The sequence below is a fragment of the Bubalus kerabau genome, chromosome X, assembly GCF_029407905.1.
Source record: "Bubalus kerabau isolate K-KA32 ecotype Philippines breed swamp buffalo chromosome X, PCC_UOA_SB_1v2, whole genome shotgun sequence".
In the NCBI taxonomy this organism is placed as follows: domain Eukaryota; kingdom Metazoa; phylum Chordata; class Mammalia; order Artiodactyla; family Bovidae; genus Bubalus; species Bubalus kerabau.
The window spans coordinates 101,902,125-101,930,006 of record NC_073647.1 but is presented as its reverse complement, the minus strand read 5'-3'; the positions used below and the strand labels follow the sequence as shown (position 1 = coordinate 101,930,006).

The window sequence follows — 27,882 nt, the reverse complement described above, 5'->3', positions numbered from 1 at the left end:
TAAACTGTTTTTTCATGGAACAGTTTTGGCATTTTATATCCCTCTACTAATATATTCATCTCATCTATATTTTCAGATACACTTTCTCCATTACACCTGTAGTGAATTCCCCACTCTGGTTCGTATTTTGTATTTGGTTTGTTTGCTTCTTTTTAAATTGATCAGTCTTGCCAGAGGTCTGCTTTTCCTCTTAACTTTTGCTTCAAAGATTCCACTCTTGATTTTATTAACCTGTTGTTTCCCTCCCTACTTCATCTATTTCTGCTCTTCTATTATTTCCTTTCCTGTTACTGAGGTTTGCTTTGGTGGTCTTTTTCCAACTTCTTGTATAATTTATATGACAAAATGCCCAGATTTTAATTATATAGCTTATTGAATGTATACATAGTTATACACCCATGTGACCAGCACCCCAGTCAAAATACAGAACATTTCATTTTTCTAGAAAGCTGCTTTGCAACTCTTTCCAGTAAGTCCAGAAAATCTCTATCACCACAAATGTGCTGATTGAGAACTTGATATAAACAGAATCAGTGATTTTGTCACTTTTTATTGCCAGGTTGTATTCTGTTATATGAATATACAATTTATCCATTTTCCTCTTGCTGGATGTTTGGGTTGTTCCCATTTTGTGGTTATTCTGAACACAGCTGCTGTGAATACATGTAACAAGTCCTTTTGTTGACATGTTTGCATTTATTTGGGATAAACATCTAAGAATGGAATTTCTTGTTCACAGGGTAACCTTATGTGTACTTTTCTATGAAACAGCCATATTTCCAGAGTGGCTGTACCACTGACTATTGCCAGCCATGTATGAGGCTTCCTCGACATGGGATTCCTGGGACCTACACTCTGGGGAACCGCAACAGGGAAGGGAACATGGGGGTGTCTCCAGACTGAAAGCCACCCTTTCAGGTGGCCTCTTTCTGTTCCTATTTCCTCTCCCTTTCCCACTGGGCCAACACCCCCACCCCAGATCAGCACCATCCCACTTCTAGGGGGCCCCATCTTTCTCATCTGTCCCTGCCACTGGTGCAGGGTGATGTCTCAATGCAGACTATTAAGTGGGGGAGGGGCTTTGAGCCAATTGCTATTCCTACACCACCTCCCTTCCTATCTTACAGCTTGTATGTTTGGGGGAGGGGCAGTTCCTGGCCCTGTTGCACAGCCCAGCCCCCTAAGGCCCAGAGAGGGCAGGCCCAGCTTTGTGTTCTGCTGCACTCAGACCTGTGCTAAGAGCACATACATGTATCTGTGAATCACAGGGTGTAGATTATCGGTTAGCATGACTGGAGTGGTAGGGCACTGTGGTAAAAGCCATGGAGAAGACTGGGACGTGGGTGGGCCCAAATGGTGGGGCATCCCTGGGACCTGAGTTTGGTAGGTTGACTTCTCTATCTCCATGACTCTGGGGTAATCAGCCCGTTGAGAGCACAGGGCTCACTGGTGCCAGAGCGCCCATCATCATTCACTTAGAAATGCCCTCAAGCACTTTCCCCACACCTAGGGAGGGCCAAGTACAGTTTAGCCTCCTGACTGTACAGCAAGTGTAGCTGTGGGGTGGCAAGGCCAGGGGGTGGGGGTTCCTCGTCCTATCTCTGATCCAGAGGGACAAGCCCAACAGTACCCTGGTGGTGCTTGACTTCCTGGTACAGTCTAACCTGCTGGACCCAAAATGGTGAGGCGCTGTGACCAGATCTTGCATGTTGGGGCACAGGCCAGAACACCATGTCCTGCTACCAACCCTCACCAAGCTGGGAGCCACCATGAAAATCACTGTGAATGCCACCACTGCCACCCACCTCCGCCTGACAAAGCCTTGTCTATCTGTGTTTATGTCCCCATGTCTGCATGGGCCACAGACCACTCTGGGACATGAGAAAGAGACACAAGCTGTGGACTTTTCAGCTTTTATTACAAAAACAAGGGTGATTCCAGCCCAGTTTTCCAATAAAAGTCTGCAACTCAAAGTTTGACTTGGTCACAGCTTCTCTGGCTGGGGAGTAGGGCTGGTAGACAGGTGCAAGGCTTTGCTTTGACCACCCAACATTTCATTTTCCCCCGCCCCACGCTGGACACCTGATGCAAGTATAAGTAGGTCTTGCAGCTGCTCACTGGGCCTCATTGAAGCGGGTCACCATTGTCTTGTGCAGCGTCTCCTTGTAGGACTCAGTTGACGTGACCCCATAGGAGCTGCCTCGGGCACCCAAGCCAGAGCCCCGCACCCGTGTCTGGGCCTGTGTGAAGGAGGCAGACTCTGTTAGTCAGCCAAGGCTACAGTGGAGAGTGCTGGAGGATGGGGACGGGATCCCAGCAGGCTCACCTCAATGGGAGTCACAATGCCCTGCTTCTTGCGGCCCAGACCACTGCCCTCTTTCCAGCCCATGGCTTGGAGCATGCGACTCCCAATGTTGTCACTGCCCAGCCCATCCCGTGTGGGCTGCTCAAAGTCCCTGCAGGGGACAGGGGCACAGTGTGAGCGGCAGACCTGCTGGCCCCACACCTCCCACCTGGCCCTGGATACTCACACGGAGGCCGCAGACATGCTGCTGTACTTTCTCCTTTTGGGCTCCGGTGGCTCAGGGATGCCGTACTTCTCTCTGCGTTCAGCTGCGCGGTCCCGGTACTTCATTTGCTGAAACAGCGTTATGTGTGTGAGAATGAAAGGGCTGACAGCTCTTTCCAGGAAACATGGGCACAGCTGGGGTGGGGGGCCCACAGGGAATGAGATCTGGCCAACAGGTCTGAGGTCCTGCAGCTGCCAGTCGCCCGCCAACACGGGGTAGTTGGGAAGAAGCTTGTGCGTGGGGACAGATGTGAGGTGGCTGATGGCAGCCAGGCTGTGTCTAGCTGAGGAACTTGCCCGCACCAGTTGCCTGCATGACAGATGGGGTGCTTGGCAAGGGACTGATGGATGGAGCCGGGGAGTGGGTCACACCTCACCTCCATGTCATTCTTCTCAAGTGCCTCCAGCTCGTTTTCTGACAGGTGGGCTCGCCGGTGAATCTCAAGGTTTTGCTGTAAAGGAGGACAGGAGGAGAGTAAAGTGGCCGGGTCAGGCCAGGCTGGGGTTCCCTGCCAGGCCTCCCTCAGTCACCTTGTGGAGCCCGGAGAGCTGCTGGTGCCGGATGAGTGCTTCCTTGCTGGGGAACTGGCGCCGGCAGAGCAGACAGGCCAGCTTCTGCCAGTCGGTGAGCTTCTCCTCCCGCTCTGGGCCCCCGCGTTCCTGCTCCTCCTCACTGTCACTCTCCCCGCTGTAGGCTGCCACCAGCCCCCTAGGTGGGCTCTGGAAAAGGGGAAGGCAAGAGGTCAGGCTTGGCTAGTTCACAGCCCCCACCCTTCTTTCTGCCCCAGGCACTCACTGGGCGGTCATCGCTGGCCAGTTTTGGGAGGTCCATGCTGGTGTGCTGTCTCTCAGCTAGTGCTCCCTGAGGTGGAAAAGTGGAAGTGTTAGTTGCTCTGTCATGTCTGACTCTTTGCAACACCATGGACTATAGCCCGCCAGGCTCCTCTGTCCATGGGATTCTCCAGGGAAGAATACTGGAGTGGATTGCCATGCCCTCCTCTAGGGGCTCTTCCCGACCCAGGGATGGAACCCATGTCTCCTGCATTGGAGGCAGATTTTTACCATCTGAAGCATCAGGGGTGGAGGGACAAGGAAATTCAGGGACTCCACAGAAGGACCAAAGGGATGACAAGCCTGGGGACAGAGCACAGATGGACGGCCACAACACACCTTCTTCTCGAGGATGGCGTAGCCTGCATCCGCGGTGGCTGACTCCCGCCTTTCATCATCTCGCAAGTTGCTGATGGGCTGGAAGCTGTTTTTGAAGTTTTCTTTTTGTTTGTTGAGGCTGCGGGCCCAGCGTTCCATGTCCTTCGCAATCTAGGGATGAGGGTGGTGGGGCGGTGAGGCTCCTAGGAATCTACCAACTGCTGGGGTCACCAACTCCAACCACTGCCCTTGTTGCAGCCCGCCCCTTCCTGCCCTGCAGCCTCAAGTGGAAGGAGAGAGAGGAAGAGGTTGAAGTCCCCATTTCTCTGTCATCCTGTCATTAGTGCTCCTCAGCAAGCCCCTCCCTTGCTGTGTCCCTATTCTCCTCACAGGTGTCCACGCCACTAGGGTCGCTGTGAGTTCTTATCATTCTGAAATGCATAGAATGGCTTGCTCTGCATACAATTTTAATTAACAGGTATGATTCTACACCACATTCCGTATTGATGCCCAATCCCCACCCAGGCCCACCATCAGTTTTAGAATTTACCAGGCTATCAAGGGAACACGAAGTTCTTGCTTCTAAGTGTTGCACCCAGACCGTCACACTCTTCCTCCTCAGACAAGACATGGAGGTTCCCTCCAACTGCCCACCACCACAGAACACTGCAATGGCTGTTTTCCTGCCCACCCCCTGATGGGCCTGGAAGAAGTTCTCTGGCATGTGTATACACAGACAGATGAATACACACCATCAGGTGGGGTTCGGGCCCACAGGAGCAGACTTGTGCATCTGTTTCCCTAGGCAGCCTTAGCCTGGCTTCAGGTGTGCCCAGACCAGCCCACACTGTCACCAACAGCACAAAGGTTCCCACCAGGGGACAGGAAAGTGGATAGGCTGCATTTGGATGGCAGTAGCCACCTCAGGAAGATGGGCAGCCCCACCGTGTACCGAGGAGACTGCCCTGGCTCAAGGTCACACAGCACAGAGCAGAGCCAGACCAGGAGCCGGGTCTCTCTCAAGCACAGATACTGCCCAGAAGACACCTAAAGGACAGACAGTGACTGCTGGGCTCCCAGTGTTCACCTGTTGGGCTGTCTTGGTCTTGTGCTTTTCCTTCTTCTCTTTGCCCTCCTTGGAGGGTGCTCCTGTCTCCTTATGCCCATCAGCTGACTGCTCCAGGGCAGGGACATAGGTCCGCCTCTCCCCATCCCAGTACAGGTACTGCTGGCTCTGGGCATTGTAGTAGTACTGGGGTGATGGGAGAAGGTGTGTGAGGGAGGAATGAGACGCTGAGGAGCAGACACCACCCCCTCCCAGGCTGCCCCATCACCTGAGAGTTGGGATCATAGTAGAGGCCGGTCTGGGGGTCATAGTAGTAGCCAGATGTCTCATCATACTGGTAGGTGGAGACGTCAGGAACAGCTGGGGAGTGACAAGTGTGGGGGAGTGTCACACACCTTGCTGCTTTGTGAAGGAGCCCCCCGCCCCTCGCTGCAGGCTGTGGCTACTCACGGTACTGGCTGTAGGACTCCTGGGCAGAGGGACTCGTGGCCGGTGGCAGGGAAGAGCTGGGATGGGTGGGACTCTGGAGCTCTGACTTGAGCACAGCGGGTGATATGATGGTGTATGACTGGTCATGGGGGCAAGAACAGGGAACAAGGCTCAGTGTCTGCCAGTGACCCCATGTCACCCAGGAGCCCCCCAAGGACCCCTCCCCCTTATTTCCCTCACCTGGCTGTTGGCAGCGCCCTGGCTCCCGCTTGCTTCAGCTGCTGACTGCTGGTAGACGCCAGGAGTGGCACCAGGCTGGGCACGGGAGAAAGCCTGTAGGGACACAGAGTCCACCCCAGGCTCCAGGGAGGTCTCAGGACCTGGGAAGGGCAACGGAGAAGAGAGAATGTGAATGGCGGGACCCAGGACCCTAGGCCTGCCAGTGCCCACTGTGGGTTTGGGGGAGACGCTGACGCTCACCTGCTCCAGCCGGGTCCCCTTTGGTTCCGGTGATGCCAGGGCCCTTTGCGCCCTTGAGGTAGCCATGGGCATAGAGAGAGGACTCTGTGCCCTGGCTGCCGCCATAGCCCTCATCCTGTTGGTAGTAGCTGTAGTCGACCGTTGGCTCCTCGGGGGTGGCCCAGGCACCCTCCCCACCCTGGGAGGCCTGAGGGGCAGGTGGGAGGGGCTCATTAGCAGAGGAGGTGGTGTAGAGGGGAGGGGAACCGGCTAAGAGGCATCTGCCCACAAGGGAAGCTAGTATCTGTCTGTTGACAGAAAGCATGCAGCCTTCAGACAAGGAACACCGGGCCACAGTGGAGTGGGGTGGTGACAAAAGCAAGACTGGAACAATGACATGTGGCAAAACACTCCCAGAGCTGACACTGCTAGATGCGCTACGTGTTATATGGGTTGGGGGTCAGACCCTCCCCTCCTATATTTTCCTCTCCCAATTTTCTTACAGCCACTTCTAAGTTCCCTTTTGTCAAAAAAAGTTGAAACAATTTACAATGACACATGACCATCAAACAGAAGAGAAAAGCAACTGCGTGGCCCTGGAAAGGGAAGCCTGGGAGGAGGGGCTGGGGAATGGAGCTGCCATGAGGCCCCTGCAGCCCACACCAGCAACCACCGGGAGAGGGTTTCTGGTCCACGGGAAGCCGCTACAGCAAGGCAGCCCTCCTGTTTGCAGAGAGGGAGCGGGAGGGTGGAGGTGGCCCAGATACGGGGGAGCTGGGGTGGAGGGGAGTCTCTGAGTACCTGTGAGATGGCCCACTGGGCCGCGGCAATGGCAGTACTGGCCACAGAGGCAGCATTGATGCGACTGCCTTCGTTGGAGGCCATATCCCTGGGGAGGATGTCAGAGACTGGAAGTGAGACAGGAGGCCCCAAGCTGGGGGGCAGGCTGAGAAGGGACACAGGTGGGGCCCTGACCTCTTAGAACCCTTGGCAAACTCAACGTTGATGGTCTTGCCGTCGATGGTGAGTGGTGGGTGTAAGGCCTGCAGGATCTGTAGCAGCTGGGCTGCCTCCTGAGGAGGGGGGGGGGCAGGCAGAAGGGTCAGGCCCGGGGAGGCCCCCGGCTCCATTGCCCCATTTCCAGGTTTGGGGCCGCGGTTGGGGAGCTAGGGTCAGGGTCCCTCCTCCCTGCCCTGGGGGCCGGGACTCTGGCTGCCCGGCCCCCCCCTGTGCCGCCCTCACCACGATGGTGGAGAGCTGGATAAAGGCGAAGCCACGGTTCAGTTGGGTCTGCTTGTCCTTGATGACGCGTACATTGGAGGAGGACAGCACTGCGTAGGGTGCCAGGGCCCCCAGGATGGAGTCCATGGTGCTGTGCGGGTTCAGGTTGCGCAAAATGATGGCTGTGGGAAGGGACCAAGCATTAGGGAGCACCGATAACCCGCTCCAGCCCTGCCCTCTGCTGGCTCCCCACTGCTTCCTATCCCTGGCCTCCATGTTCTTGTACCTGCTGCTTCCTCCCACCTCTTCCTCTCTGCTTGTCAGCCCAAGTCCCAGCTCAGCCACCTGCCTTGTGAGAATCGTCTCAACACACCCTTCAAGTAGAGTTTGGTAATGCTCTTCTTCTGCTCTCCCTACATTATGTGTCTGATTCCAAACCCGTTGGACCCCCAGGAAGACTAAGTCCTGGTCACCACTGTCTCTCTGGCCTCGGGGAGCCCAGCCTAGACACCCTATGGCAGAGAGGAAGGAGCAATGGACTCACTGTCGTTGGCGTTCTCCGAGCTTGGCTCCGAGCCCTGTGACAGGGCCTGGGAGGCCAGCACTCCCTGGGCCTGGTAGGGCTGTGGCAGGGGCAGCAGACCCTGGCTTAGCTCCCGACCCCCCAGTGGCAGCGTCTGCTGATCCAACCTCGCTCCCAGGGGCAGCTTCTGCTCCGCCTCTGCTAGGGGCATCAGAAGAGAAGCCGGTGACAAATGGGAAGGAGCTCCCAGGCAGGTCACCCTCCTTCCAGAGCTGTGGCCCGTCACCCCTTGCCCCTCTCCCCACAATGTCCCAAGGAAGAGGGAGGTAGGAAGGCCGTACCTGACTTGGGCACCCCACATTTGAAGCACTTCTCGCGGCGTTTGAAGTTCTGGACGCCACACTGTGAGGCACAGGCCAGGCTGTCAGAGGCAGCAGGGGGTAGGGGGTGGGAGCTTTCCATTGCACCCTCCAAACATGGATCCAGAAATCTTCCAGGGATCCCGCCATGCCCCAGGAAGGTCCCAGGGTCGGGGGAGGGGGGAGCAAAGGGCTTTGGGGAATGGCTATCATTCTCAGACACACGACTCTTTACATGGTTTCAAATTTCTCCTCAGCACCCACCCCTCAACTCAGGAGTCCGTAACCCACCCCCCACCTCTGTTACCAACTGCTGTCTCCTCCAAGGGACCAGCTCAGAGACGTTTCCGCCTCCAAAGTCCTTTTAGTAGGTTCCTCTTCCCAGAACGTACTTTCCTTCTCAGAAACCTTCATCACTTTTCTATCCTTAAAAAGTCAGTAGCCCCTCTCCTGCCAGGCCTCATCCCTTCATCTCGAGGTTGGATCTTGCCACTCTTGAGAAATAAATCTGCCTTGGGTATTGCAGCCTCTGGAGACCCCCAGTTTTCACCACATTTCGGTCTCTGATCCGCAGTCAAGTCCTGAGCACTGTTCCCATGCCAGGCTCTCCGCAGCATGCGGCCTAACAGTAGGGAGCTGATGTAGCACAGAGGGGCAGCAGGTCAGTCTGGAAATGGTTACCACCAGGGACTCCAGGAGAGGAGTGGGCCCTGAGGCCCAGCTTACTCAGCTGGGTATAGTCCGCATGGCTGTTTCACCTGGGAGGCCCAGAGGTTTGGTTTTGCTGGGAAGCACTTGCTAGCAGAGGACACAAGACATTTTGTGTAGCTGGTGTAGGAGGGTGGGGAGAAAGGCAAAAGCCAAGGCTGGAGAATAAGGTGACACTAGATCCCAGAGGAGCATCACACTCACGTTCAGATATGTGCAGGTTTTTGGCAGAGAAGGGACATGGTCAGAAGTGGGTGTGAGGAATGCCAAAGGTGAGGGAGTGGAAGACAGGCAAGAGGCCAGAAAACCAGAGAGGGGCCCATGGCAACTGTCTGGAGGAGGGGTGAGGACCGGCCTGCACAGTGGGAATGGCAATGGAAGGCATTTGTGTGATGGACGTGACAAGACCAGAGAGCAATAGGATGCGGTAGATAAAGGAGAGGAAAGAACAGACTGCCCTAGTTTCAAGGAGTATCTGAAAACACAGGAGAGATGGAGTGAGTCCTCCTGTCACTCTCTCCGGAGAGTTTGGACATCTGCCTTCTGGTGTTACTCTTTTCATTTTCAAACAAAGAGGCGCCCCACCCTCCACTTTACTAGGCAGAATTCTTCTTGGGGAGAGGCTCGGGGCCCCCTGCAAGCTCTCAGGACTCCCTTTAGGTCTCAGGGCTGCCAGCCGGCTGTGGGAGGTGAGGTTGGCCTGAGGGGAGACCTGAACCCACGGTGGCACCCACAGCCCATGATCAGGAATAAGACACAGCTCAAGGTTCCATCTCTCTGAGCCTCAGCCTCCTGCCAGGGAACATGACCGCAAAGACCTACAGCTTGTACAGTCAGTTTCTGTGGACCTGGCTTTGTCAGGGGTTGGGTCACCTGACACAAGCTCTCAGAACACCCTACACGTTATTCAGGACAACAGCTGACAGGTGCTGTTCCAAGTGCTACCCTCTCATCACTGCATTTCAATCCTTCTGACCACCTCTGGGTATTTAGCATTTGCATTTTCGAGATGGGGAGAGTGAGGCAGAGAGAGGTTCAATACTCTGACCTCAAGGGAGATTTTGAGGGAGTCTAATTTCAGCCAGTCTGGCCCTGATGCCCACTTTTCATACACCATGTTATGCTTCACCATCACTAGTCACTCACATAAATGTCTGTGTGATGTCTACTGGGGCCTCAGGCAATATCGTGCTGCATGAGGGCAGAGCCTGGCACTGAGTGAAAGCTCAGTATGAATTGGCAGCTGGCTGGGTGGATGGGGAGGGGGCTCGGGGGGGAGGCAATGAGCGGTGCTGCTGGAGCTGAGCCAGTTCCTCCATGCCCCACACCACTCAGAGGCCCCAGGGAGACAGACACATCACCACCCTGCCGTGGCTGTCTCAATCCACGGCACCTGCTGCCCACTGCCCCTGTACCTTATTACACAGCCAGTCCTCATTGATCTTGGGCTTGGGGTCGCTGTAGTGCATGGATACCTTCTGGCCCAGGATGTTGAGCGAGTGCTGCGGGGAAAAGCAGAGCACAGTGAGGCCTGGGCAGCAGTGCCCCACGCACCGTTTCAGCACAGGAGAAGAGAGTGAGCGAGCCCTTCAGCTGGATGGATGAGGGACAGGGAACGGAGGGAGGTCGGAGAACTGACAAGGGAAGAAGGAAGGGAAGGAGGGAGGGAAAGAGCCACAGCCCTCGGGCGCAGCTGTTTGCTGCCTTTCCAGGCACGCACACGTGAACACACTCCACCAGGCACACAGTGCTCGGCTGCCCGAAGCTTGCCGGACAGTGCGGCAAACCCCCACTCAGCCCTAACACTGCCAGGCCACACCCAGGGCCAGCACTACACAGGCTACACTTGGGATGAGGGGGGACAGGGAGGGGAGGGAGAGGAGGGGAGAGAAAGAGAGAGAGAGCGCACGCGCGCTAGTGCTGGAGAAGGGGAAAAAGAAAGAGCCATATTTAAAAGATGGACGGTCCTGCAGTGAAGCTGTCTTCCCATGGCCAGCTGGGTCCTTGGGCCCACTAGCCTGTGGACCAGCAGAGATGGCCCCAGGGCCGCCACATTGCCCCATCGCCCCATTCCCCTTCCCCCAGCCCGAGGCACAGTGCCCCATAGCAGTGAGCTGGGCTCTGGGTGGGTGAGCAGAAGCTTTGGGTCTCTGAAGGCCCCAAAGCTGTTGGGTTAGGAGCCCATGCCAGGCTGGGGGAGTGAGCTCCCTTCCCTTCCAGACAGTAAGACTCCTTGCTGGGAGGGCAGGACCACTGGAGACTCCTGGGTGGGCCAGGTACAGTGGGAGGGGTAGGGCTCCAAAGTGAGTCCTGGTGAATGAAACTATGACCCCTGACTGGTACTTTAGATCAATAGAACCCTGCTGGCCTGTCCTATGGAAATCACAGGGCCAAGCTCACAGGGAGAGAGCTGGCAAAACGGGACTTGCTAGTTAGTATGCCAACAACTAAGTTTCCCCAGCAGCTGGACTTGCAGTGGTGCCTGAGTGAAACAAAGTCCTGGCTCTGCCTCATCCCAGGGCAGGGTGGTCCCCCGGGGAGTGGGCACCTGGGTGGAAAAACCCCCCTACCACCCCCAAGGCAGCCCTTCCTCTGAAAACTCAACTGGGAGAGGAGGAGAGGCAGAGCTAGCGCCTGACCAGCAGGAAGGGCCAGTGGCAAGTGTGGGCTCTTAATGGGAAGCCCAGTGGGTAGCGAGAGACAGGAAGAGGAGATAGTGAGGGTCAGGAAGGGGTAGAGAGAGGGGTTGGGGGGGATGGGACACAGGACCACAGGGCAGGGAACTGTGTCCGTAAGAATCAGGCGATGGGGAGCGCTCGATTACAAAGTAGTATTTGTTTGGGGGGGGGTTCAAGTGCGGCAAAGCAACCTGATTGGCTTCCATCCATCGTGTAGCGTCCTGCAAGTGACTAAACTCGACGAAGGCGAAGCCCCGGCTCTGACCTGGAGACAGCATTCAGATACAGACGCAGTGGGTTAGTCAACAGCTTTGGACACACGGCGTTCCCGGGGGCGGGACCCGAGGGGAGAGGACTGGGGGTGGGGGCAGAGAGGGAAGTGGAGAGAGGAAAAAGGAAGAAAGGGAGAGAGAAAAGCAAAGAGAGAAAGACCAGGGTGTGGGAGGTCAGGGAGATGGTCGGGAGGGGCAGGAAGGAGGGAAGAAGGGAGGCAGGAAAACACAGCCGGAGAGGAGTTGGGGGCGGGGGATATACACACGGTAGCTGGGAAGAAAGACAGAGATGGGGGCTCAGGCACACCTGCCCAGACAGCCTGGGGTGACAGAGACGGAGAGAAGGAGCTGGGAGGGAAAAGGTACAAGGAGAGGTCTGTCTCCAGAGAAGGAAGGAGGGCAGAGGGGCAGGCTGATGGTTTCACCTGGGCCAGAATCAACACTGGAATGGTGGGGCCCAGTACGAGGCCAGGGTAGCCCAGGAGGGGTCCCGCAACAGGTGTGTAATGGAAGGAGCAATAGAGAAGCGGGGCTAGGCTGCTTGGTGAGGCTGGGGAGGCTCCAGGACCATTAGGAACCAGGGGGAGTCAGGGACACAATGTCCCCCTCAGCCTCACCACCATGCAGGGAAGGTGGGACTCCCCAGGGAGCCACCTCAGGGCAAAGCTAGGAAGACTATAGCCACCCCAGTCCACGTCCTCCAAGATGGCAGGAGAATGGGGGCCAGGTGGTCCAAGGAGACCTTTAAGAATCTAGGGCCATGGTAAGAGCACCCAGGGCCACAGAGGAGGCTGCACCTGGGACACCACCCCAGGGAGACCAGAATCCTGCCAGCCTGGCTAGAGTGCAGCAGAGCACGACCAACATGCTACCAAGAGAGACTCCAGGCCTGGCCAGGGCTGGGAGAAGGATCCAGGGCTTGAGGCCGCCGGAAAGCAGCTCCTCCTTTGGAGGTGCACACACTGGGAGGGCTTAGACACAGCAGGGCATGCTTGATCTCCAAAAGAATAACCGTTAGGATGCACAGGAGGATGAAATGGTATAATTACAGAGAGAGTGAGAGGTAGGGACAGAGATACACACACACACACACACATGCGCGTGCGTGCGCACGCGCGCACACACACACACACACACACACAGATGGAGGAGTGGGGAGGAGAATGAAGATGGAAAGAGAAGCCCAGGCAGAGCGAGGCCTCACTGGGCCTGACTTGGGTAGCCTGGGCCGGAGATCCTGCAGAGACACCCCACCCCGCCCACTAACCTCAGGCCAGCTCCAAGCAGCCTGCAAGAGGGAGGGAGGGAACGAGCAAGGCCAGCGACCTGGGCTGTTCCTTGGGATGCACTCTTGGACAAGAGCCATCCCCTGCCTCCCCTCCTGGGACACATGGGTGGGACCTACTTTCTGGTCAGAGTCTGTTACCAGAACAGTGTCAGGGAGAGCAAGGAGCAGGGGAAGGAGAAGAAGAGGGAAGGAAGGGAGTCTATGAGGGGGATGGGGTTACCATCTCAGATTCTCAGAGTCCCACAGAGGATGATCCCCGGAGCCTGGCCCTGGCCCTGCCCCTGGGGAGCACTCAGCACAGCTCACAGCTGCACCCCCTCCCTGACAGCCCCGCATCAGAGGCTCCTGGCCAGAGCTGTGAGGAGGGTGGGAGGAGGGATGAGAGAAGAGAGGGTACCCCCAAGTGGCCCATTCCCAGCTGTGGCAGGAAGGCAGGGTGGGGAGGGTGGGGGAGAAGGCAGAGGCAGGAGGGAGACTCGGAGGCTGAGGCTGGCCAGCAGAAGGGGAGGGTACTGGAACGAAAGCTCACCTGAGGATTTGTTCCGCATCAGCCGGACCTCCCGCGCTTGGATGCCATGGGATTGCAGCTGGCCACGGATCTGTATGGGGTGATATGGATTGGGGCAGGCTCAGCACAAGGAGGCTGTGGGTACCAGGGGCTGGTTGGAGGTCTCTGGGACCCCAAGGGGGTCACAGGGGTTGTGCGCACACTGTATCCACTCCCTCTCTCACAGATTCTCCCCCAGTGATCACAGCCCCGGCCCCCTACCAGTACCCAGTCTCAGCTTTCAGCCCCAGACTTGCAGAGGGAATTAAAGGAAGGAAGGGGTGGGCTGCAAGGTGAAGCATGGCAGTGTAAGGACCTTCAGGGGTGGAGAATGTCAAGAGAGCAAGTGAGCCAGCAGCTCAAGAATGGTGGGCATGGGTGGTCTGCCAACGGGCTTAGTGCAGCCACAAAGCAAGGAAAGCTGGGGCGCAAACCTGGCTCTTCATGAACGGACTGCCCTCCAGCTTGCATTGAGAGAGACCCATGACACAAGCCCCAAACTGGGAAGAACTGGGGCCTGAGCAAAGCCCAGCCATGGGCACTAGGATCACGAACAGAGTGGGAACTTGGGGTTGAGACCAAAAGGCACAGCTGTGGGGTATGGAAAGCTTCCTGGATGACCTATGCCAGGCGAAGCTGCAGATGCAACCTGGGATTTGGACCAGGTGAGGCAGGGTCCTGAGGCCAGTGGCGCCTCTTGCCAACAACTGGATGCCTGTGCTGGGCATTCTGGGCCAGTGGCCATAATGCCTCTGGGCCTCAGTGCCCTCACCAGGGTCAGCAACAGATTGGAGGTTCAACAGGCACACATGAGAATGGAGAAGAGAGATACACAGGAGATCAGGATCGCAATACTCAGGGAGGGCTCAGGAAATGGCTGGAACATGGGCTCTGGAGCTCAGCTGCCCAGTTCAGACCCCAACTCTGCTCTGTCACTTGCTGGCTGTGGGAACTAGGGCCAGCTGCCAGGGGCCTGGCCTCCTCATCCGTAGGATGAAACACACAGAGGACCTTCCCTGCAAGGTGGCTGTGCATGTGGCCCACCATGTGACAGATCCTCCACAAATCAGAGCGTGCAGCTACCGCCTGACCCTGAAAAGGGCAGGTGGGCCAGACCTGAGAGCTCTCAGACACACGGGTGGGGTTTTCTCTGCAACAACACAGGCAGCCAGCAGGTTTCAGGGGAGAGCTGAGTGGAGCCTTCACAGGCCGTGAGGAGGAGGAGGAGAACTGGGTAGGGTAGTGAGGAGGCTATTCTAGTGGCCCCCATGGGGTTTTCCTGCTCACGAAGGGAAGTCGGTACGGACAGGGAGGGAATGTCACACAGGCAGACGGGGTGGGTAGGCTGCAACAGCAGTGAAGGAAGGAGGACCCAAGGCTCTGTGGTTGTGCCAGTGAGGAGATCTGGGGCTGCTGGCAAAAGAGAGCAGGTGGTAGGGAATGATAATAAAACCTCAGAAAATCCCATGGAGAGCCTCCCCAGCCTGCAGGGTCTCCACATCACCTCTACCACCAGCGATATCTGGCAGCGGGCCTGGTGAGCATCTGGCCTTTGATCGGCATATGCAGAAGGGATGGATCACCAGCAGAATGTGTGGAAGGAATGCTCTGTTCCCTCCCACAGCCACCACCGCAGCCCCCTGGCCAAACCAGCCTGTGCCACGCTCCTCCCTTCCAGACTAGGAGACGACGGGGCCTACCCCAGGGGCAGAGCAGTGCTGGGGGACAGGGCTGAGGGGAGAAGGGCTGAAAGGTGCCGAGGAGGTGGGGGGTAAGGGAGGGGCTGAGGGCCCTGGAGGGGACCCAGCCTGGCCTCCTGCTCTGCCGCCTGCCCGGGGACATGGGGAGCACGTACGTCATCCTCAGTGGCTGCCTGTGGCAGCATCCTCAGCATGACGATGTTACTGGCCTTCTCCTCCTCCTCCTCCTCCTCCTCCTCCTCCTCCTCCTCCCCTTGCTCGGTCCGATAGTCCTGGTCCCGATAGTCGCCGTCTCGGGGGAAGCCTGGCGGGCCGGTAGGGCTGTGCCTGTGCCGCCGCCGCCGCCTACGCTGAGTCTCGGAGCCCGGGGAGGCCTCGTAGGAATCCTGGCCAACAAAATGAGATGAGAGACACCAGGCGGGCAGTCAGTCTGAGGGTGGGCCTAGGGGCTGGCCGCTGGCTCTCCGAGGCAGGCAGGCTCTGAAAGCCAGGGGTGGGCGGGCTCCGGCTAAAGGCTCAGGGCAGGCAAGGTGGGCAGGCCTTGAACTGCAATCCTCCTGGGATTGGAAATTCTCCCTCAGATGCTTTGGGGGGGCTGCTTTGATGGGGAGTGGGGGAGAAGCAGGTGGCAGTGTTGGTGTGGGGGAGGAACTCCCACAGACAGGTGAGCAGACACCACTGAGACCTCCCTGGGAAGAGACTGTTGGAGGTTGGCACACTAAACCCTGCACTCTTTCTGCCCCCTCCTCCCTCGCCAGCTCAGCTAGTATAAGCACAATTGTTCCCTGTGCCACAGAAGGCCACACGTCACTTAAGACTCCCAGCCTGGGCCCTGTCACCAAGTTGTGGGTTTAGGAATCGCTTAAGACCTCCACCAGAGACAGCCAGCAAGAGCTGGCAAAGACTGCGAGGACTACAGCGCTGCCCCTCGGTCCCTGATCCTCTGCCTGGCCAGTCCTCCATCACCACCACACTCCTTCCTAACAGGGTGTGGTCACTGGATTCCTGGGCATTGCCCAAACCCTTTGCTCAGCACTAAGCAAGGCAGGCCTGGGTCCATGCCCATCCTGCCCTCACCGGGGCCAGAAAACTCAACTCTCCACTCTTCCTGGTCCACCCAGGGCCCACCCAGTGCTCTGGACACATCCAGGCACAGCTCACAGTTGCCACCAAGGAAGCCTGACTGCCCACCATGGGGGTCTTTGTGCTGGACCCCCAGAGGGTGGCTGGCCGCCCATATTCTGCTTCCCAGGGCTGGGGTTGCAAGGGTACCCTTCCCACTCCTCTGTGCCTGTGTGGACCAGGGCCCTGAGTACCCCCTCAACCTGGGGTTCGCATAAGGCAAGGCTGCTTCATCCCCTCAGATGGGGGCTCCCTGATGGTGGGCATCATGCCTCCCCCTCAGGTCAGGGCTAACTATCCAATATGGAAGTGGCTGGCTGGAGCTCAGAGGAGAGTCCTGAGGGGGCTTTCCTTTCTGTCTAGGGGCTCTGCCACCACTGGGAATGCCCACACTCAGCCTCCCAGAGCCACTCTGCTTGCTGATACCCACGTGACATCCAGGTGCCCTCTTGACCCTAGACGCTGGGGTCCCAAACTGGCTGGGAGCAGGCAGTAGAGGGCTTGCAGTGAACCCTGAAGAACAGGGAAGAAGGGAGAGAGGTGGTGGCCAGGGGACCTCAGAAGTACAGAGCCAAGCACGTGGAGGTCAGGGAGACCCAACCTGGGAGAGGAGCCCTCAGAGAGGGGAGTGGGGACAGACCCTTCAGGTGAGGCAAAGCCCTTGAGCACAGTCTGAAGGCATGGGAATGGAGAGCTACTGCACGCGGGGCTGCAGCCAGATCGAGGCCCTGCAGGAGCCGGCCCCCCAGCCCTCACCTCTGCACTCTGCTCCTCAGACGAGTCATCATAGTCATGCTTGCCCTCCTGGCTGCCGTACTCGCGGGGATATGAGCGGTAGTCCATGTCCCTGTAGTCATGATCCCGGCTACGGTTTTCCCCACTGTCATCCTGTGAACGATCGGTGGCTCCGTAACGGCCAGTCCTGTCTCCACGTCCCCCTCTGGGGAAAGAAGGATGGGAAGCAGAATATGAGGCCAGTCCTTTCCAAAAGAGGCCCTCAGCTCCACCCCTACAGGGATCCCTAAGGCCAACCCCTAATCCCCAGGCTGCCACCACCTCTCCTTCAAAGCCAGCCCGCTTCTCTCCTTCCCTTCCCCACCTCTCCATTCCCTCACTGGGCCTTCAGGTGTGGCCCCCTGCCTGGTCTCCTCACCCCCCACCCAGGCCTCCTCCAGTTCATTCTCTCTACCCTCAAAGCAAGTGAGTGTTTCATAAGGCAAAGCCAATCAAGCCCAACCACAGTTCTCCTCCGACGGCTCCCTCTTATTCTCAAGACACCAAAACGCTCACCAAGATCCTACAAGGCCTGCAGGGTCCTGTGGGCTGAGGTCCCTGCCGACCTCTTTCCCTCCAGCTCCTTGGGCACTGCACCACTCTGCCCCTCTGTTTCATGGTCACCTTGCTAGCACTGGCAGCTGTTTTGTTAAAATTTCTCCTACTGAAATAACTGTAAAATAATTAGCTCAACATTGATTTAATGTGCATTTCTTTGGTGATTTAAAAAATTACTAGAATGAGTCTGGGGAAGGGACCACGCCTGTTTGGTTCACTGCTGTATTTCCCAAAGCTTAGCTTAGTGCCTAATACTCAGCAGGTGCCCAATAATTCTCTTTTGATAAAATAATGACTCTAAAGAGCACTAAGTCCTAACCACTGGACCAGCAGGGAACTCCCAGTATTCTAAATGCAACCAATACGTATCTACTTAAATGAAGAAAAATTGGACATCAACATAGACTACTACTAGAAGGATCGTAATCCTGGTTAGAAATGACACTAGAATGCCCATTATCAACACCATAATTATTATTCTAAGAAACTAGCTAGTAAACAATTAAACAAAGGAAAAAAGAGATTAAAAGCTGGAAAGGAGATGGTAAAATTACTATTACTTGTAGATGATATGAGGATGTATCTGCCTCTGCCTAAGAGAGTCAATGGAAAAATCATTACAAATAAATCAGTAAAGATGCTGTGTTCAGAAATTAATATTCAGGAATAAATACCTTGCTGGTATTCAGAGAGCCACTGTTCAGAATCAGAAGATTCCAAATATAATTGCATCAAAAGGTTAAATACCTAGACATATGCAAGATCTTATGACTATATGTCACACCAATGAGCCAGGATTCATCTGAAATCAAAGATTTAAATGGAAGAAATGAAACCAAAGAAGAAAACACGAGATAGTTTTTTTTAATAATCTTGAAATGGGGAAAACTGTGACCCAAATCAAGAAGCCATACAAGAAAAAGCTATCAGATCTGACCATATAAAAATAAAACATATCTGTTTGGGAAAAAAACAAAAACAGAAAAACAAAAACCATCACGAGCCAAGTCAAGACAGACAATAAACAAGGAAAAGGTATGGGGAAAAAAGAAAAAGAGAACTGGATTTACAGAAAATAATACAGTTGACCCTTGAACAAGCACTGACCCTCTGCTCTGTTGAAAATCCGAGTATAACTCATTGCCGACCCTCTGCATTTGTGGTTCCTCTACACGCTCAGATTCAACCAACCATGGATTGTGGCGCACTGTAGTTTTTACTACTGAAAAGAATCTGGATATCAACAGACCCGTGCAGTTCAAACCCGTGTTGTTCAAGGGTCAACTGTACAGATGGTTTATATTTGAAAAGATGCTCTATCTCACTCAACAAAAGATGAAAATTAAAACTATACTGGACAGTTCATTTTTGTAACACTTAAAATTTATTTTTGTGTATTTTCCCAAATCTTTTTTTGTGATAAATTATATACATAATTAACAAAAATGTTATCATTTTCAAGGGTACAACTCAGTAAGTGGCACAATGTACACTCACAATGTTGTATAATCATCACTACTACTTCTCATCACCCCAAACAGAAACTCCATACTTTAATTAAATAATCATTCCCCACCCCACCTAGCAACCTCTATTCTCCCCTGTAAGTTTGCCTTTTCTATGCACTTCATATAAGTGAAGTTGCTCAGTCGTGTCCGACTCTTTGCGACCCCATGAACTGTAGCCTACCAGGCTCCTCTGTCCATGGGACTTTCCAGGCAATAGTACTGGAGTGGATTGCCTTTCCCTTCTCCAGCGGATCTTCCCGACCCAGGGATTGAACCCGGGGCTCACGCATTGTAGACAGACGCTTTACATCTGAGCCACCAGGGAAGTCTGTGTCTGGCATATTATCTCAGCAGAATGCTGTCAAGGTTCATGTTGCAGAATGTATCAGAATTTCATTTCTTTTTATGGCTACCACATCTGTTGACACATTTCCACCTACTGGTTATTTTGGATACCGTGTATAATGTTGCTATGAACAATGGTATACAAATATCTGTTTGAGTCTATTTTCAGTTCTTTAGGGTACATACCCAGGAGTGGAACTGCTGAGTCCTATGGGTTTCCCAGGTGGCTCAGTGATAAGGAATTCACCTGCCCAATGTAGGAGACACAAGTGATACCAGTTCGATCCCAGGGTTGGAAAGATCCCCTGAAGTAGGAAATGGCAACCCATTCCTGTATTCTCGCCTAGAAAACTCCATGGACAGAGGAGCCTGGTGGGCTACAGTCCATGAGGCTGCAACTCTAATTTTTTGACGAACTGACAGTGTTCCATAGCATCTGTACAGTTTTACATTCCTACCAGTGATACAGTTGCCAATTTATCCACATTGTCATCAACACTTGTTACTTTGCCTTTTTTTCATGTGCTTATTGGTCATTTATACTTCTTTGAAGAAATGTCTATTTGAGTCTTTTGCCCATTTTTGAATTAGGTTTTTCTGGTACTGTTGTAGGAGTTCTTGATATATTCTGGGCATTAATCCCTTATAAGATATATGATTTGCAAACACATCCTCCCACTCTTTAGAATGTCTTTTCATCCTTTTGAATAGTGTTCTATGATGTACAAAAGTTTCTAATCTTTTAAAAAATTTTATTTAATTTTTTGGCTGTGCTTGCTCTTAGTTGTTGCAATATGCAGGCTTATCCCTAGTTGTGGCATGTGGGCTCTCTAGTTGAGGTGTGAGTTAGTTGCCCTGAGGTATGTGGGATCTTCAGTTTCCTGACCAGGGATCGAGCTCATGTTCCCTGCACTGGAAGTGTGGAGTCTTAACCACTGGATTACCAGAGAAGTCCCAAAGTTTCTAATCATGATAAAGTTTATTTAAAAAAATGATAATTTTAGACTTACAGAAAAGTTCAAAGATAATAGAATTCTCATATACACTTCACACAGTTTCTCCTCATGTTAAGAGAACCATGGTACATTTGTCAGAACAGAAAAGTTAACTGATCTACAGATTTTATTAGCATTTCACTATTTTTCCACTACTATCCTCTTTCTGTTCCAGGATCGAATCCAAGACACCACACTGCATTCAGTTATCATGCCTCTAGTTTCCTCTGGCCTGTGAAAGTTTCTCAGTCATGCCTCGTTTTTTTTTTTGTTTTTTTTTTTTTTTTAATGACCTTGACAGAGTTTTGAAGCACGCTGGTCAGGTAATTTGTGGAATGTACCTCAACTTGGGTATATCTGATATGTTCTTGTTATTTAGACGAGGTTAACAGAGCTGAGCCACCCATTTGATCACACTACATCTCAGGTGCGTGCTATCAACGTGACTTACTACTGGTGATGCTGAACTCGATCATCTGGTTATGGTGGGGTCTGCTGTAAAGTTTCTTTTTCCCTTACACTCTATTCTGTAGAAGCAAGTCACTAAGATCAGCCCACACTCAAGAGGAGGAAAAATTAATCTCTACCTCCTAGAGTGGGGAGTATCTACATATATTATTTGAAATTCTTCCCTAAGGAAGATCTTGTGATCAAATGTTTTCAAATCTTCAGAAGTCCAAATGTTTAACAACAAACTGTTGGCAGGGCTGTATGGAAAATAGGCACTCTCATATTGGTGGTACGAGTGAAAATGGAATGATCCCCATGGAGGGGAACCTGGCAATAGCTGGCAAAACTAAAAATCTATATGCTTTCCGACCCCCAATTTTCCTTCTGGGAATTTAATGTGCTAAACCACTAGTATGTATACAGAAATAGTATTCATTGTGACACTATTTATAATAGCAAAGGACAAGAAACAACTTAGAAGAGTCAGGAAAATTCTGTTTAAAAAAAAGACTAATGATGGGGAGAGGAACCCCATCAACTATTAAAAACGTATTATAAACATCCTAAAAGGACATTTTTGGAACAACTGATGACATCTGAAAACAGACTTAAAAGAGGAAAGTACTGAATCAATGTTAAATTTCTTGATATTGATAAGTATCCTGTGATTACGAAAGAGAAAGTAGAAGGAACTGTAGTATTTTCTATAGTATCTACTGCTCATGTCTTCCACTAACTCAAAAGATTCCAAAAAAAAGGTGTTATGTATAGAAAGGGAGAGGGAGAGGGGAAGGGAGAGGGGAAGAGAAAAAAAGAGAGGGGGAAGGAGGAGGGAAGAAGGAATAGGTTTGTAGGTAGGCAAAGCAAATGTGGCAAAATATTTACAGTTAGTGCTTCTGGGTAGAGGATTAAGGGAGTTCATTGTACTTGCAATTTTTTTTTGGTAAATCTGAAGTTTTTTCAAAATAAGTTATAAACATACATATACATACCATGATCAAGGAGGGTATACCTTAAGAATATCAAGGATACAATTTAATGCAATTATGAAGTTGATAGACAAAAGGAGAAAAAAGCATGTAATTATGAACTTCAATACTCATTTCTGATCGGTTTTAGCAAACCAAAATTCGAGAATTTTCTTGACTTATTAAAGACTACATTTTAAGAGCCTACAGTACACATCACACTTGATGCCAAAGCAAAGGAGGTTGCCTATCAGGCCTGGACTGATTTAGAAGACAATCGAAATCAACAATGATTGAGTAGAAATAACAAGAGAACACAGCAGAGATAAGGTAATTTACAAAAATCAACAGCGTTCATTTACCCCAGCAAATACCAGCTTGAGAAAAAAAAAGATGCCAATAAAAACTACTGAAGCACCTCTGAATTACTTTAACAAACAATACACAACCAGATTAAATTTAAAATCTTTTGCACAGCAAAGAAAACCATCAACAAAACAGAGACAACTGACTGAATGGGAGAAAATATTTGCAACCAGTACGACCAATGAGGGATCAATATCCAAAATACATAAACAGCTCATACACTCAATATCAAAACAAACAAAAACAAACTTGATTTAAAAACAGAGAAGACCCGAATAGACATTTTTTCCAAAGATGACGTACAGATGGCCAAGAGGCACATGAAAAGATGCTCAACATCGTTAATCATCAGAGAAATGAAAAAAAATTTTTTTTTGAGAAATGCAAATTAAAACCACAGTGAGATACCACCTCACACCTGTCAGAATGACTATCATCAGAAAGAACACAGACAACAAATGCTGGTTGAGAATGTGGAGAAAAAGAGGACCTTCATACACTGTTGGTGGGAATGTAAACTGGTGCAGCCACTGTGCAAAGCAGTATGAAGGCTTCTCAAAAAACTAAAAACAGTCTACTCCTGGGTATATATCTGAAAAAAAAAAAGATCAAACACTAATTCAAAAAGATACATGCACCCCAATGTTCACAGCAGCATTATTTACAATTGCCAAGATAAGGAAGCAACCTAAGTGTCCACCAATAAACTGAGTGGATAAAGATGTGTTACACACACACACACACACACACACAGGAATATTAATCAGCCATAAAAAAAAAGAATGGGATTTTTCCATTTGCAATAACATGCATGGACTTAGAGGGTATTAATGCTAAGTGAAATAAGCCAGACAGAGAAAGATAAATTCTGTATGATATCACTTATATGTGAATCTAAAAATTAAAACCAGTGAACATAACAAAACAGAAATAAATTCACAGATATAGAGAACTAGTAGTTACTAGTGGAGAAAAGGAAAGGGAGAGGGACAAGATAGGGGAGAGCATTAAGAGGTACAAACAACTATGAATAAAATAAATAAGCTACAAAGATATATTGGACAGCAGGGGGAATACAGCCAGTATTTTGTAATAATTATAAATCAAATGTAACCTCTCAAAATATATCACTATGCTGTGCACATGAAATAATGTACATCAACCATACATCAATGGGGAAAAAAAGGAGTACCCAAAACCTGTATTTTGGTTTATTCAGATTTTTATGTCCTTTAAATGAACCTTGTAGGTATTTATGACCTGTTTAAGAGGATGAGATGACTACTTACAAAGATAACAATTCTCCTGAAGTATATAAATTTTATGCAATCTCAAAGTTCTTGAACTTTTAGAAAGACTTGGTAACTTTTTACATAAAGCTACAAAATGACTAAGTCAACTTCAAAAAATAAGAGAATAGGCACTATTAAGACATTCTATAAGGCCACAGAACACTAAGGTTCTGCACAAGAATAGCAAAAAGACCAATGCAACAAATCAGACCACTCAAGACAGATCCATGTACATGAGGGAACTTGAGATGAGATGAGGTACCACAAATCAATAAAGAAAGAATGACCTATTTTGGGGGTGATATTAGGAACACTGCCCACTATATGGAGGAAAATAAAACCAGAACCTACATTATAACATATTTAAAAGTGGACTCTAGATGGATTTAAAGACCTGAATGCAAAAGGTAAATAAAGTTAGGGATCCAGAGATAAGAATAGAGAAGATTTTTCAAAGGACAGATTTAAAGACAAAAAAGTGATGAATTTTAGCACACCAAAATTAAGAACAGGTATCCACCCTTGAGAGAATTATTAAATAAGAGGCAGCAGACACACCCCATGGTGTCCTTGGGACCAATTAGAAGCAAAGCACTAACATACAGGTAGCAATATAGACAGATCTTTAAAATGCAGTGCTGAATAATATAAAGCTCAGGAAACAGAATTAAAACTAACATTCTGCCATTTGTGTAAATTGAAAACACTCCAAACAAAACCACATATTTTAGAAGGATACATTTCAAAGACAACAGAGCAGCTGCTTACAGCTATGGGAATTGCAAATAAAACAGGAAAAAATAAATATGGCAAGAGGTGGTCTTGTACCAATCTGTGATAGAAATGTACCTTGAACTGGAAAAGTATGATTAACTCAAACCCTTGCACTTGAGGTTCTTTAAAAGCCAAAAGAAAGCCAGTGGCTTTACCTCATAATGAAGTCTAAGGCAAGTAAGCTACCTACTCAAAGTCAGAAATTGCCACACAGCACTTCTATTGAATACCATCCAAAATCGAATGCCTTTCACAAGACATTTTGAAAGGTCAAGGCTGAATAACACCTGATGATAACCACATCTCAAATTCGGGCTCATCACTTTTCAGAAACCAAAACATTATAATTCTACATTTTTCAAAAGGGGGTGGTAGCAGAAACCCTCTGTAAGGCAATAAAAAATTATTTCCTCCTTGACTTTTTCATATATCTACTGACTTTTGATAGAGGCTCTCTGGGACAGTTAGGTCTACTTTTCTATACAATCTTTAAATATCAGGAATGAATCATCTACATTAGAATCAAGTAAGGTGATCCACCAGTATGGTAAAGGTATGATCTGGCATCTCTGTATTTTACCAAGTGTCCCAACTGTTTCTGGTTAGTCCCTGAGTTTAAAAATAACTGGATAAGAGTGTCCACACCAACTTCAGCCCATCCTGTCCCTGAATCCCAGATCTTAAAAAGGCCGTGGCTGAGTAATACTATCTGACCTGGTTTGCCCCATACATTTTCTGGGCAAATTTCTGACTCTGAAGGCAACCCCTCCCCCATCCATCCCTCAAACCCAAAGCTACAGCCCACACCTCTCCCCTGAGAATCCACATGCACTTACAACCCAACAACTGCCCACCTGTCACCCACTTTTGTCTGTCCTGCGGTGGCTGTCCATACCTTCCATACCTACCTGCGTCATCCAAAGTGGAAACCTGGGCATCAGTCTCCATGCCTCCCTTTCTCTTGATCCCTTCCCGCCCTGCAACCGCACGTGGCACCTATCAACCAGAAACTGTGTGGCTTCCCTTGTGAGACCCTAAGTGAGGAGAAGGCTGCAATCTTATTTGTCTCGTTTATCAATGCACTCCCAGAGCCCAGTACATGTCCTGGCTCTTGAGTGCCAAGTACATGTTTGCTGAAAAGAAACCAATCATCTGCAGCACTGTTTGGTTTTTTCTTGCCCAGATGCCCCCTCCAAGCACTTTCCTGGATCGATTCTCACACCGGGACAAACCTAAGCTGCTTGGGGGAGGGTGGGGGTTAGAGGGGAACTCACCGTCTTTCATACTCCATGTCCTGACAGGGCCTGCGAGGGCTGCTGGGGCCCCTCCTCAGCCGCTGGCTCCGTTTCACTTCCCAGCCACCCCCAGTGCTGCCACCATGATCTGCCAGCCTGGGTGATGCCTCCTGCAGGGACTCTGGGGAGAGCAGAAGGAAGAAAGAGGTCAGGGCAGTTATGGCAGAGAGGGTCTCCTTGAGAAACACTTGGTGCCGAGGCTCTCTGCTGTCCCCAAGCCCAGCAACACTGTATCCCAACTCCTAGGGCTCCTGAGGATTGGAGCAGGAAGGCAGCCCTTATTTGGCCTGCTGCTTCCCTTCCCTACAAACGCGAGGCTAGAGCCGGCCACCCTGGAAATAGCACGGCCCTCGGCAGGCATGGAGCATCTTGCAGAGAGACCTGGTGGTGCCACCCATCCTGGGATCACGGCTTTGCCATCTGAGACTGGTAGACAAGCTCAAGCCTGGAGCTACTTGCCCGGGAAGCGGGGGGCTCTCAGTGCTGGACGACTTGTCTGAGATTGGGCACACTACGCATGGAGGCAAGTTTTCATGACAGGAGTCCCAGGCACCCACCAGGCTCCTTCCATGAGCTGCCAGGTGCCATTTCATCCTCCCAAGAAGATGCTGGCTGCCCACTATGAGACGGCAGGAGACCATGAAAGGCTCCGGGGGGTAAAGGGGCGAACTTGGCAATGAGACAGCTGCCGCCTCCCTAGGTTCCGGGCCAACACAGTTTTGGCCCTCACTTGGCAACTGGCTCGGCCCTGAGCCTGCCTCTTATGCGCAGCCAGGTTCCCCAAGACGGCTCCCTACCCAGAGCTCTGGGCCCAAGTTATTCAGAGGTTAAAAGCAGCCCTTTTGGAGCCTGTTTTGAAGCACTGTGTTATTCTGCTGGAATGGGAGAGCAGTCACTTCAAGGCAACCCTCAGTGTTGCGGTGAGAACTAAGGAGGGCCGAGAGCCATGTGACTGGGCCAGGGGTCACCACAAAGTATCCCTGAATCTTCAGGCCCCACCCTCTGAACAACAATCAAGCAAAAGTCAGGCGTTAACAGCACCTGCCCAACACTAGGTTGCCACCACACCTTTCCTTCATGTATACACTCCTATCAATTTTCTCTTCCTCCTAAAGTCTCAGGGAATGAGACTTACCTGCTCCCAGATGGGTAAGACTTAGAATCACAACCAGGGAACCCAGTGGATGAGAGCCAGAGACAAAATCCTCAGTACATCTGGCAAAAGCATCCATAACAGATAGGGACCCAAGTCACAGGCTCCAGCCCCGAAGAACTACGGGCCAAAACCACGGACAGGGACCCACAAAAATACCGGCCATAATTACACAGCCCCCCTCCCCTTTCACAGAATAAGCATCAGAGTAACCAATACGAACCTCCCCTCCCCCCTCAAAAAGGAGCAGTCAAGTCTTACACACCTTCCTTGCACTTTCCGCCCCCACCCAGTAAGTGGATTATGGCCAGTCCTAATAAGACTTTCTATGGGTAAGGACCCCCTCCCCATGGATAACCAGAGTTACAGACAGAGGTTCCGAGGATAGAGATCCAAGTCAGACCGACGATCTCCCTTCTCCTCCACCCAGAGCCACAGAACACTTCCCCATGGGTTGGTTAGTACCAAAGTCACACACAAAAGCAGAGAGCACACTTTTTTGGCTAAAAAGAAAAGTCGCAGTCAGCGGCCTTCCACGGAAAAAGTTCGGCGTCGCAGACACAGCGAGCCATAGGAGCCCACTCCCATCCGTCCCTCCCTTCCCCCAAGCCGCGTGCACCCATCCAGTGCCCCAATCGCGCACGCGCCTCTGCTCTCAAAAGGAGAAAAACAAAAAACAATAAAAAAAGACACCCTCTCCCAGGCTCAGACTGTGCCAAGCATCGGTCGGTTCTGCGCGAAGCCCAGACCCATCGACCACAGTCCGCCCTTGCGGTTCCTCTATGCAACCCCCTCCACCCCCGGCCCCTTACCTCCGCCCCCACGACCAGCGTCGACTCTCACCTTCTGCGCCCGGGCTGTCAAGGGAGGGCTCCCGGACATCACCTCGGCCCGCCGCCACCTCCTCCAACTCTTCCAGCTCTGCCCGAGCCGGTCCGCCCAACTACCAAGTCCGAGGCTGGAGGCAAAAGGGCGGAGGAGGGGGAGGGGAAAAGCGCTAGGCGCGCTGCCCTCCCCGGGAAACCCACCGTCGCCTACTCCCAGCCGGCCGCGATCACCAGCACAAAATGGCGACGATGAGAAAGGAGCCGGCGCTTCGACCACCATCCACCTACTAAGGGAGCGCGCTCTGGCCAACCCCGTCTATTGGTCGCTGTCAGCCCTCGGTCATCCCTGGCCTACTCTGATTGGCAAGCATATTGCCACCTCCCCGCTCCCCTTGCGAACGCCCGCAAGTCGAGAAAAGCGGTAGCTATTGGCCAATCCGGCGAGGCTGTCGTTTTAGAAGCTTGGCTTCCTTCGAAGATGAAAGAG

At 51.8% G+C, this 27,882-nt stretch overlaps 1 protein-coding gene across 7 annotated transcripts; it reads right to left on the bottom strand.

Annotated features, from left to right (window-relative positions):
• Positions 1–1,901: 1,901 nt before the first annotated feature.
• On the bottom strand, positions 1,902–27,854 carry RBM10 (RNA binding motif protein 10). Of its 7 annotated transcripts, none has more exons than XM_055563154.1 (24): positions 27,381–27,854; positions 25,395–25,536; positions 16,847–17,030; positions 15,124–15,354; positions 13,251–13,320; positions 11,353–11,426; positions 9,899–9,985; positions 7,758–7,818; positions 7,438–7,614; positions 6,915–7,075; positions 6,648–6,745; positions 6,474–6,561; positions 5,694–5,880; positions 5,454–5,593; positions 5,235–5,352; positions 5,053–5,144; positions 4,806–4,970; positions 3,740–3,889; positions 3,366–3,431; positions 3,101–3,289; positions 2,947–3,021; positions 2,532–2,638; positions 2,327–2,456; positions 1,902–2,240 (listed from the first exon to the last, which is right to left on the bottom strand). In XM_055563154.1, the coding sequence occupies exons 1-24, from the start codon at positions 27,673–27,675 to the stop codon at positions 2,115–2,117; spliced, it is 3,213 nt and encodes a 1,070-aa protein (XP_055419129.1). In that variant the 5' UTR covers positions 27,676–27,854; the 3' UTR covers positions 1,902–2,114. The 7 variants fall into 7 exon arrangements, with proteins under 7 accessions (XP_055419129.1, XP_055419131.1, XP_055419130.1 ...); XM_055563156.1 differs by having other exon boundaries at positions 5,694–5,808; XM_055563155.1 differs by having other exon boundaries at positions 6,918–7,075.
• Between the last annotated feature and the right edge of the window lie 28 nt (positions 27,855–27,882).

Bases quoted from the DNA above. Each gene is read 5' to 3' on its own strand.
- RBM10 (XM_055563154.1), bottom strand. From the start codon at position 27,675: ATGGTGGTCGAAGCGCCGGCTCCTTTCTCATCGTCGCCATTTTGTGCT. The intron at 5,145-5,234 runs GTGAGTAGCCAC...GTCACTCCCCAG, and splicing joins GGAGTCCTACAGCCAGTACC to CTGTTCCTGACGTCTCCACC. The intron at 2,241-2,326 runs GTGAGCCTGCTG...TCCTTCACACAG, and splicing joins GCATTGTGACTCCCATTGAG to GCCCAGACACGGGTGCGGGG.